This window comes from Amblyomma mixtum, chromosome 1 (assembly GCF_055824585.1).
Source record: "Amblyomma mixtum isolate Tamu chromosome 1, ASM5582458v1, whole genome shotgun sequence".
In the NCBI taxonomy this organism is placed as follows: domain Eukaryota; kingdom Metazoa; phylum Arthropoda; class Arachnida; order Ixodida; family Ixodidae; genus Amblyomma; species Amblyomma mixtum.
Window position 1 is genome coordinate 139,559,677 of NC_143012.1, and position 12,262 is coordinate 139,571,938.

The following is a 12,262-nucleotide window of genomic DNA, read 5'->3' on the forward strand; positions in this document are numbered from 1 at the left end:
AGTTCTTGAGGACACCCCTGAACCAAGCGACCCGATCAATCGCTTCAGTTCTAAGCATTCTGAGCTTTCCTGGGCAACAGCTTCAAGCGTCATCTCTTGGCCTCCGGCAGGGAACACCATGTAAATCAATGAAAACATTTTAAACCTCTCGGAAGACCAGACAGTGCTGAGAGATTCTGTGCGAACATGGTGATTTAAATTGCCGACTGCTCTTCGACCTGTGAAATGGTTTCTACGCTCACACAAACTATTTTCGATGGCCGTAGAAATTAGTGGCATGTGGCGAGCATTCGAAATTCCCACGGCCATTCTGAGCGCTGAGCACCACGCGGCCCGTGGTGAGAGCCTCGCATTATTTGTCCATATTTCAGAGGTTTGGCTCTTCGTAAAAGACGGCGTCATGGCACGGGCCCCAGTGATTAGAATTATTTTTTTTTTCAGAAAATATAAGCCTACTTGGCTTATTTTTTTCTTATTTAGGAGCGCTGTAGCTTATTGGTTTGCTGCCCGCCTTACAGTAAAAAAATTGAAGGGGACACTGCAGCTCCCAGTTAAAGGTATGACGCGGTAGCTTTAGAAAGCAAATGCCTATATATGCGGAATTGGTCATTTCCTACTTTAGATTCATAGATCCCTGAGAGTGTGAGAGTCATTGTGCCACTCCTGGACCAGTGGCGCAGCGGTCAAGTGATGCGCCACTGCCGTGCGATGGCAGGTGCTACCACCGGTGCGGCTTGTGCAACTTATGTTGCTCTTACCGAGCAACCTCTCGCAGTTGACTGCCACCTGTTACTGTACGCAGTTTGGTCACAACCCGGTTGGCAGGTTGTGATGACGACACAAGGTCACGTGACCTTGGCTGCCCACCTAGGTTGCTTCTTCGCGGATTTTTCGCTCACAACGCTGACGTGCGACGCCAGATTTTCTAAAGAACGGGAACCTTAACACTGTCGCGTTAAAAATGGCGTTCATTGTCAGGCACATACGGCGTATTACGACGGATATCAGGCAGGCATAAGGCACCTGCCAACTAAACTGTTTCTCGTTCCGAAACGATAAGCAGGAAATCAGACATCACCTAGACGGACAGCGACAGTGTGGACGGAATAAGATGTATTTTGGGGCGAAGGTGCGGGTATACGAGTACGGAGAGCTTTGAGAAAAAAAACTGAAAGGAAATTCATCACTGTGTATCGTGGAGCAACCCGGAGCAAGAAACTTGTCTTGTTCCGTGCTCCGAGCTAACCCGAATTTAGCCTAGTTACTCGGGTAAGCTCGGGTTAGCTCGGAGGAGCGTTGCGCAAGCTGCAACCAATGGGAGGAAGCTCGTGTAAGTTCAGGTTAGCTCGGAGGAGCATCGCGCCAGATGTAGCCAATAGGAGGAAGCTCGGGTAAGTTCGGGGGAGCGTCGCGCCAGCTGTAGCCAATGGTGGGCAGGCGGTAGTTAAATTAACGATTGGTCTCGAGAGGTTGCTCGGGAACAGCAACATAAGTCGCACAATCCCTACCGGCGGCTGCGATAGAAACAGTCACCTGCCAGTGCAGTGGCGCATCGCTTGAACGCTGCGTCACTGCGCTGGTAGAGGTATGAGGACTCGGGGCGATCTATGAATGTTAAGTAGAACGTGACAAATTCTGCATATATGGGCATTAACCCAGTACAGCTATCGCGTCATACCCTTAAGGTGGAGCTTAAGTGTACCCTCCAGTTGAACAACGAATACATGCTTTCGCACGTCTACGTCTACTCGGTTTAACCCTGCTGAAAAAAACTTCTATGATGCAATAACCTCATAGATCATTCATCATAGAATATCATACAATCTATATGACATATACAAATAGTATGATATATCATACAGATTGTATGATATGTCATACAGATTGTATGATATTCTATGATGAATGATCTATGAGGTTATTGCATCATAGAAGTTTTTTTCAGCAGGGAACGACGTTAAAACCCTGCCACTTTTTTATTGCGTAAGCAATATTACGACAGGTTTCAGCCCTTCGCGTCGGGGCGGCCCGAGGCACGTTTGACCTTGAAGGGCGGCGCGAGGCGCGGCGCACTACAGCTGTAGCCGCGCCGCTGCCGAGTGGAGGCGCTGCCCTCGCCGTGCTCTAGCTAGCTGCGTAGTGTGGAGAGGAGGCTGGGGAACGGAGGGGTATAAAATGCGTTCGCTCGCTTTGCGTTCGCTCGGGGAGTATCTGTACTCGCTTCAGCGAGCGCGGCTTCGGCCGCTTATCTGTTTCTTGAGCAGCGTCCGCTCCGGCGGACGCAGTTGTTGCTGCGACGCGCGTCTTTCCTTTCCTTTCCTTTCCTTTCCTCTCCCACCTTCCTCTTATCTTTTAACTCTCTTCTATCTGCACGTGGCAGCGGTGGTGGCTTGGCTCGAGCCAGTAGCAGGCCCGTGCAATTTCCTTTTCATCCTTCTCTCAGTCACAACAACAACAACAACAGCGTTCGCTCGACAGAGAGGCGGCTTCGGCCGCGAGGAGTATCTGTTCTCGCTTCGGCGAGCGCGGCTTCGGCCGCTTCTTTTTGAGCAGCGTCCGCTCCGGCGGACGCAGTTGTTGCTGCGACGCGCGTCTTTTCTTTCCTTTTTCTCTTTCCTCTGATCTTTTAACTCTCCTCTATCTGCACGTGGCAGCGGTGGTGGCTTGGCTCGAGCCAGTAGCAGGCCCGTGCAATTTCCTCTTCATCCTTCTCTCAGTCACAACAACAACAACAGCGTTCGCTCGCTTGCCGGCTCCGTCGTGTAGCAGAGCGCGGCTTCGGCCACGAGGAGTATCTGTTCTCGCTTCGGCGAGCGCGGCTTCGGCCGCTTCTTTTTGAGCAGCGTCCGCTCCGGCGGACGCAGTTGTTGCTGCGACGCGCGTCTTTTCTTTCCTTTTTCTCTTTCCTGTGATCTTTTAACTCTCCTCTATCTGCACGTGGCAGCGGTGGTGGCTTGGCTAGAGCCAGTAGCAGGCCCGTGCAATTTCCTCTTCATCCTTCTCTCAGTCACAACAACAACAACCGGCTCCGTCATTATGCCGCCTGATACAAAGAAAGGGATGCTACGTCGGCTTGACGAAGCAGGGAACGACAACGGGCTTCGGAGACGGTGATGAACGCGAACAGCGCCTTGCTAAGCGGCGCGCTCAAGACGCTGCTAGACGGGCGCACCGCGCCTCTATCGAAACCGAATCGTCTACAACTGGTGATGATCCCGAATGGAACGCTATGGATGCTTACGCAGCCTACCAGGTTTAACCAAAGCTAAACCCCAGCAAATTTTTTACGATATTATGAGGTAGAGAATATGAGGTCGACTTCATATCTCATAGCTCTTGAGCGTTGTATGAGTAGTTTTCCGCACATACCCATTTTTGACTAGTTCTCTCCATTCCGCCGCTCCAGGCGCGGCGCCATCGATGACTCGGTCCTCGGACGGGGCGTTTCCCAGCTGCTGCCGCAGATGGACCGTGCTACCATCTCCCGCTCTGGTCACACTCTCCCTCCTCTTTCCACTGTAACCACCCTCCGAATGGTTGCCGCGCTAACCACCATCCGGTTAGGTATCTCTACGCTCTCACCATACGACCCTTCCTCCATGGTATCCCTTCTTCTCCTTCTTCTACCCTCCGTGTGGTTCTCGTGGCAACCACGTACCTCCGCTCGCGCCTGACGCTGTCGCCATCCGCTCCTCCATCCACGGTAACCACTCTCTGGTTATGCTTTCCTACACTCTCCCCATTCCCTACTCCTCCTTCTTCCTACGTAAATGCCCTCTAGGTGGTTCCCGTGGCAACAGCCCGTCTGTTGCACCTTCTTACACTCATGCCATACCCTCCTCCTTCCAGGGTAACCACCCTCTAGTGGTTCCGAAGGCAACGCACCCACTGGTTACGTCGACGACTGCGACATGCTACTCTCACTGTTACTACTACGACGATGACGATTACGACGCGAAACCCAGGAATGGGCGCTCGACAGCTGTTAACGTAAAGCTCTTCGGCGATCTTCCATGGATCGTCTGGATGCATTACTGATCATTCCCTGCTGATTCTTCTGCAGCTGATGCCCATATATGCGGAAATGGCTTCTCTGCATCTACTGATCTCTGATAGTCGTCAGACCCATACCGGCGCATTGGTGCAGTAGTTATGCGATGCACAACTGCCCCACAGGCGGCTTTTTCAAACACAGCCACCGCTGGGGCTTGCGAGGTCTCTTCCCAAGCAGCCTCTTCCGTCTAGTCATTAATTTAACTGCCAAATGCCACGGTAGACAAGTTCTGATGACGTCACAGAGTCACATGCACGTGAGGACAAGATTCTGTGTCAAGAATGACTCGGAGAACGACGCAGAGATGAGTGGACTTTCTCGCCCCCGTGGTGCTTACATTCCAAGAAAAGATTCTGAATCCGCATCTGCTCGTTGCTTCGTTAAGGCCGATTCACACAACGGTCCGTTCGCCCGCAGCCCGCGCACTACGTGTTCATGCGTCACCACATTGAGAGGCGCGCTGTCGGCCCGCGGCCTGGTCAGCGCGCCTCTCATTGTGCTGACGCATGAACACATAGTGCGCGGGCTGCGGGCGAACGGACCGTTGTGTGAATCGGCCTTTAGTGGCGCTGCCGAGCCGTCGAAGCCGACGACAGGAGAAGAGCGTAGCGAACAATACAGGTGTTCCCTGCCCTTTCGAAGCGTTAGCTTGAGCTTTCAGTGAGTTTCGGCCGTGCTTTAAATTGCTGCTAATCAGCGGAAGAAGCCTGCTGTAGAGTCCCGGTCATTAGAAGCTGTGCTTCGCAGCACTCGTCATGTTGATGGCTTAAAGAAAGACGGCATCCTGAACTTACTATTGCGAGATGAGCTTAAATGCAAATTCATTCTGGCACGGAGCATATCGAGCGTCTTACTCATGGCTAGCATGCTTGCACATGGTGCCAAGAAAATTGAAACAGCGCTAGACAACTGGACCAGAAATAGGAGGAGACAAACACGGCGTTGAACTTACAATTAACTGAGTTTATTTGAAGGAAAAAAATCAATATACATACAAAAATGGGCACACGCGCGCATAGTCATACATCAAAGTTCAGATAAAAACTACAACAAGCTGTAACAACCGCACGTGTTTTACCTGCCTCCAAGCTACCCTCTGTGCAGCAATGTCATTAAGGAGCTAGACACCGCAGCGGACACGGGACAGAGAAAGAAGACGACACAGGGCGGTACTTGCAACTAAAATTTTATTTGAAACTTCATGGCTTTATAAAGACAGAGGCACCTGTGATCTTGCAATCGGGTAAAAAAGGATGAATGAAAAGCAACAGATAACAACACCTAACTGACAACAATGCACAGGAAAGATATGCGAGTCACAATGTACAGAAATCAGACTTTAAAACGTTATGCAATGCTCATCATGATAGTCACAATCTACATATACCAGAAGTGTTAAAAACCGTCGACCGCATGTGGAAGCATGAAAACCACAAGACAAAGGAAGAAAAAGAACGTCAAAAGGAAGCCACCCAACCTGTTACCTGTCAAGGAAACCCAGTTCTTTTTGGAGGATGGAAACCGAAGGCGAACTAACGCATTCATCCGGTTGCGAGCGTAAGATGGCAATGGCCTCTACAATCTCTCTCTCAAGCTGCCCCTTCCTTCTTCCAACAATCTGGATCTGGCTGAACTGAGGGCAACAACCCCGACACTTGCGGCATTGAACAGGCAGTTTCGAACCCCCCGCCTCCCCCAAGGAACGCGCATGTTCTCTCAAGCGATCATTTAAGCACCTACCGGTTTGTCCAATATAAAAACGCCCACAACTGAGGGGGATCTTGTAGATTACCCCTGTTGCACATGCGACACGCTTATTTTCTTCCAAATGTTTCTTGCCGCAAGTTCCTCGAATCGAGTCCCCTTTTCCCACTAGATTGCATAATCTAGAGAGCTTACAGGGTGCCGAAAATACAATGTCGATGCCATATTTGCCTGAAATCTTTTTGAGATTATGTGAAACCCTGTGCAGATAGGGAATGACTTCCACTTTTTTCTGGCCGGCTGGTTCTTGGGAAGCAACTTTTTTCTTTTTACGGAGCTTATTGGCCACTGTTTCAGCTACCGCAGTTAACAGAAACCTCGGGTACCCTGCCCTTTCCAGCCGCTCTACTTGAAGGGAAAAACTGGACTTCAACATATGAGTGCATGATTTTAAAACTGCGGATCTAAAACAGGAGGAGGCAATACCCCGCTTTACCACCTTGGAGTGGGAGGAATCAAAAGGCAGCAATGCTTTCTTTGACCTAGGTTGGAAGGCCCAGCACATGATCACTTCTGTTAAAAGATAACTTTAAATCCAGGAACTGAATAGATCCGTTTTGTGGAAGTTTTAGAGTGAATTTAAGGAATTGTGAACAGTTTGAGAATACACTTAATATCTTGTCAGCTACTTCTGTCAAAGAGTCATGAGAAGAAAGTTTCAAAATAATTAAAAAGTCGTCTACATATCTGATGATCTTTGCTATGAAAGGTTGGGTTAGCTTGAGCTCGAGCACTCGACCTAGACGCGCAAGAAATATTTCACACAGCACTGGTGCGACACTGGAACCTATACAAATTCCTTTTTTCTGCACATACAATTTCTCGCCAAAGGAAACAAAAGTATAATCAAGATAAAAAGCGAGCAGCTCCATAAAAGAATCAGGAGACACACCACAGGTATTGTGGAATCCAACCACGCCGGTAAGGTCAATCAGTTCTCTTACTGCACTGAAAAGTTCATCGTGCGGAATCGAGTAAAACAACTCTTCCACGTCGACGGACAACGCACAGTTGGTACTTGGAACACCAGAATTCAATGCTGCAACCAAGGTGTCAGACCCAGCTATCTTGAAAGGATCCTCAGGCTTTAGTTGTCCCAAATGTGTTTTAAGGAACTTGCTGACTTGGGCCTGCCAGCTTCCTCTTTCTGTAACTATAGCCCTGAATGGGCACAGATCTTTATGCGTCTTTGCCGTAAAGAAGATGCTCAGAACGTTCAAATCACATCCCAGCACCTGTTTTGATAGCTTCTGTAGGTTGAGTTTATCTAAAAGAGCCACTGCCCTGCTCTTAACTTTGGAAGGTTTTTGAGATACAGGCTTAAAGTTCTTACTCACGGCACTGATGGCTTTTTCTTGAAATAGGCTCTGCGGTAGTACGGTGAAGCCACCTTCCTTGTCAGCCTGGACAAGAGCGAGGTCATTCTCCCGGAAGTAGCAGGCAACTTCATGTAGAACTTTTGAGCTACCAGACTTCTTGGTGAAATTCTTTCGCAAGCTATCGCATTGCATAACGTTTTAAAGTCTGATTTCTGTACATTGTGACTCGCATATCTTTCCTGTGCATTGTTGTCAGTTAGGTGTTGTTATCTGTTGCTTTTCATTCATCCTTTTTTACCCGATTGCAAGATCACACGTGCCTCTGTCTTTATAAAGCCATGAAGTTTCAAATAAAATTTTAGTTGCAAGTACCGCCCTGTGTCGTCTTCTTTCTCTGTCCCGTGTCCGCTGCGGTGTCTAGCTCCTTCATGTCTCACCAACTGGCCTACACATCTACCCTCCTAAGCAATGTCATTTCTTTCGTTCACAAAGGTAAAGAAATTTTGCTAACGCAACCATTCCATTTTCTGGTGATGTGTAATGCTTCGGCGATTTCTCTTGTAGTCTAGTCACTATGAAGAAATAACAATTCCTTCAAATATACTCAGTTGTAAGTTCAGCGCCATGTTTGTCTCCTCCTCTTTCTGGTCCTGTTGTCTAGCGCTGTTTCAGTTTCCTTGTCACCTTGGAACACCAACCCGCCCAATCTGCCGTTCTTCTACAGCGCATGCCCATATCGCACAGCGTGTGAGTTCAGCGCCGTGTTTGTCTCCTCCTCTTTCTGGTCCTGTTGTCTAGCGCTGTTTCAGTTTCCTTGTCACCATGGAACACCAACCCGCCCAATCTGCCGTTCTTCCACAGTGCATGCCCATATCGCACAGCGTGTGTGCAGCACTCACCAGGGCGAAGACAGCCAGCGACTGCACCAGGATGCTCCAGTGGCGCCGGCTGTGGACGTCGAAGCTCTTGGTGCACACCTGGAAGGTGGAGAAAGCCGTTTCTTTCAACGGTGCTTCGAGAAAGGATATTGAATGCGCGGTTCATTTGAATCTCTAAGTATAACGGTCCCTTCGGGATCGAGCACACTCATTCTTCGCGGCGTTCTTGCTCTGAACATTTACGCATTCCGGAGCAAGACAAACAGAATACCTGAAATGAATGCGTTGGGCAAGGCCGCTATCCTGACAAGTTAGCAAGGACGTACAAAGTGAGAGCAAGAAAGTTCTCTGAATAGGAATATCAAGATACGCTCATACCATGCTTAAAGGGGCTCTGAAACACCTTCTGTGAAGGGCGCATCAATTCACTCAGTCACTGCATTGTGTTGTCTTGGACACCTGATCCAAATAAGACACTTCTATACGCAGCAGAGAGCCCACAATGGCGCGCAAAAGTTGATGAGCCCTTTCAGGCAAATTTTCATGCTTGCCCGCCAAGATATGGCTATTGGTTAGATTCTTTCAGACATCAGACAGCTATCATGGCCGAGGCCAGTCAGCCTCATCGCTCCGACAGGTCAGAAAACCTAAATACCTGGCTTCCTGGCTTACGTAAACTTCTCCAGTTTGTCTCGTAGAAACCGGCAACAAAAGGAGCAACGTGCATGGCTGCAATCTCACTTTACATTGAGTAGCAGCGTCGCTTAAGTAGTGGTATTTCGCCTCGGCGGAACAAGTCCAGTTATAATAAGGGCACATTCCTATACCTGCATCAAGAGGGCCTTACCAGTGTTTTCTGTCCTTCACCTCTTTCATTTCATTTCTACACCGTGCCTGCTATCGGTTTAGTTCCGTTGCCCCAGCTCAGGTGGTGTCCAAGCGATGGCAGATGCCGGGGCTATCAAATTTTTTTTTCTTTCCTTTTTTTTATTATTTTAATAAAACCGTTACCACTACTACTTATCTGCCTCCAAGCATATATTGCACTTGTAGTTCCTTCAGGCTTTATGCATTGATAATATTGTACATCGCCTTGACCTCTCTCAACGGCACTATTACTCCTTCAGCACAAGACTTACTTTTCGAATGCCGTTCCCACTCAAACGTTTTCTCACAAGCGATGCAGTGCTCACGCCATAAAGAGCTTACTAAAGTAATAATGCACACAGTGGTTTTCCTTGAATTCTTATAAGCCGCTTGTCCTGTGAAACGTAGCGAAGGCAAACTTGTCGTGCTACATGTCGTTCCAGGCGCTCTAGAAATAAAATAAAGACTTTTGATTAAGAATTCTTAAGCGCCTAGAGTTTCAGAAGCGGGAGGGTGCAACCCTTTCGATGACTCCTTCGACTGCATTCTGAGCGGCTTGGAAAATGTGCACTGCACATGTAATATGCATATGTGTGTCACTATACGTATGTGCGCCCGTTACATGCACTTTTCGACAAATGCTCGTATACTAGTAATATTTTACTCGTGTTAACAGCCAACTCTGGATGTAGAATAAGAAAGCATGATGCAATGCATGGAAGGGCACGCTAATGGCTTCATATCTTGGAGTAAAGCGTGGTATCTAAATAGGGACCTGGCTCCTCGTAACGCTTCTCGAGTGGATGGCAGGTTTTCGAGCATGTGGCTGCACTCCTTGAATTATCGAGCCTTTCTGCCAGGTTATATCACCAGGTGCACCCGCGCAGGTGCGTTCCTTGTCCAATGTCCCACTCTTTTCTTCATGTCCTGGGCTGTAGGACTTTCAGCGTGCACTTCCCGGCAGCGAGAGAAACCAACACATTGCTCCCAGCCCGCTGCATTCCTCAGTGTTGTACCCTGATGAACCCTAACAATCTAGAAGGACAAGTCAGTGGCGCGACAGCACTCGTACTGTGTTTCTCGCCCTTACGTCCATATCAAAGTCAAAGTGTTTATTCAGACAACTCAATGGTACAGTTGCCTAGGGCGTAGACTAAAAGGCAGATGGATGCCTGACAAAGAGTCTGCGCGCTTCTTGTTCCCATTCGAGAGCACAAGACATTCAGCACATAAAATAAACACAAAATGAGATGTGAATACAGAAAGGATTGGTTAACATTGAACTGCAGTAATTTCATATTGAACATTTATGTACAATTGGACAAATACTTCGTTCGCACTATTTCTTAATTGCGTGAATTGATTCTTCTGCCATCAAAGCCACCCTGGCCGAACCTCATAGTTTGTGCTCCGTGCTTCGATACAGTCTGCAGCTAGTCGACGCTGGCACAGTGAGCGAAGTGCACTAGAGGCACCATTGAGGAGCTCTGAAACGTACACGCACCTTTTCCTTGACGCAAGCGTTCAGCTGCAGGGCCAAGTAGACGACCAGAGCTCCGGTGACCAGCGACAGCACACACATATACTGCGAAGAAGGCGACGAGAAAGGGAAAAGGTAGCGTCAGACGCCACGTCACCAGTCTGTGCTGTCACGCGTCCAGCAAGCGCGCACCAACCAAATGCAGGACAGCTGAGGACGAGGATATGGAGGGTGTGGTGGCCGTGCAAGTCTCTTTTACGGCACACCATCTTGAAGTGCGGAGTAGCGAGTTCTTAAGCACCTAGTCACGAATGATAAGGACTTCTCATTTTGGTCATGCAGCTTACGTCATTAACACTCTACAGGAAAACACAACCAGACTTGAAATTTCGTCGAGAGCGGTGACTATCGTGTCGATCCACATTACGCGGCGGTGCTTGTGAGAAGAATTAATTGGGTGAGTGTGTGGCCCGTCAAATAATGATTCTGCGTGTTATTATACTTGAAGTCTAAGCATGGTCAGTTCTGAATACCTATTGCTTATTTCTACCCTTTTCATACACATTGAGGTCATTTTCAGTTAACTGGCTGATTTTTAGGGTTAAAACTCAGAAAAAAGCATAAAGGATCGAGTGCGTGATCAGCTTGATCCTCTGAATGAATTCGAGCCAAGATAAAAAGCTTTAGCGCTAAAGCAGTACTTCACGTGGTCGAACCGACTCATCTAGTTTGTGCAGAACTTGGCCCCTGTCGCGCTGCGCATTGCACAACGCTGTCTTCATTTCGTTACATCTTGGCGCGAAAAAAAAAAATTGCCGACGATTACGTTACTTCCTAATGCAAAATTTGAGTGCAGCTCATCAGCTGCATCAGCTTTTCGATAGATTGAGGCAAAGAATTCGAGCAAGACATGCATGCACAATTACACTTGTTATTTTTCCCACATATTCCTTCTTCAAGAAACACTCTACTAACAGTTTTTGTGGTCATGAAGGAAGCTTTGTGGACAGAGAAATAGATGGATATATGCTCGACTTGCTGCACCAGTGCCTGGTTCTCAAAGACGAAGTCTGCGCAAGTATTTCGCAAGGTTGCCACAGCTGTGGGAGCCGTTACGAGCGAGAGGAACGGGATGTTCTCCCGCATAAGCGGTAAGAAAGCACGAACTGATGGGCGAGTTGGTTATGCATTGTATGATTGAAACAGCGCAAGGCCGAAGAAGAGAGCAGAGAAAGAAGGAAACGGAGAACACAGCGCTGTGTTGTCCATTTCCTTCTTTTCTCTGCTCTCTTCTTTGGCCTTCGGCCTTGCGCTGTTTCAGTCATACAGTGGTAAGAAATTCCCGATTGTCTTTATTAAATTCCTCGCCCACCCTGCCACCCTGGCAGGTGGCAGCGTTTCTGGCACAACGTTGTCAATGCCAAAGCATGCAGCGCACATCTGTCACTACCGCCACTTAGCTTAAAGCACGGTTGAGGTGTCCACTGTTCCAAGAGGGAAGTTATGCGCCTTCCCTCTGGTTCAGGGGTCCACCGAGGCGTGGACACCTCGCCCTCACCTCACGCTACGTATATCCTGGCACAGCAGAGCTAAGCCACTGCCATTTTTTGAACCCCCGCAGACAGTAGGAGGAGTCAACTAAGGCGTAGAGTGCCTTTCAGGCAGTCACGTGGCGGCTTCGCTTTCGCTTTTATTTTGTTTTTTTTTAGGTTTCCGTGAATAAACAGATCCAGTCAGGGGCTACTTATCCTCAAATCAGGCCCACGAAGATAAAAATGCGCGTGGACTCTTTGCTTTCGCCGATCGCTACGTATCACTCTGCCCATGGCATACCGGCAGGCCACCACGGGACTGGCTGAAAGATTGGTTGACTCCTCCTACAGTCTGCGGCGAGTTCAAA

At 48.6% G+C, this 12,262-nt stretch overlaps 1 protein-coding gene across 1 annotated transcript in view; it reads right to left on the reverse strand.

The window, feature by feature from the left end:
- The window catches only part of LOC149367734 (uncharacterized), a 55,853-nt gene that overhangs the window by 5,434 nt on the left and 38,157 nt on the right, over positions 1-12,262 (reverse strand). The window contains exons 3-4 of the mRNA XM_089557332.1: positions 10,387-10,467; positions 8,037-8,114 (exon numbers count right to left, since the gene is read on the reverse strand). Of these exons, the coding sequence (XP_089413458.1) occupies positions 8,037-8,114; positions 10,387-10,467 (159 nt within the window). The remainder of the gene's footprint in view (positions 1-8,036; positions 8,115-10,386; positions 10,468-12,262) is intronic.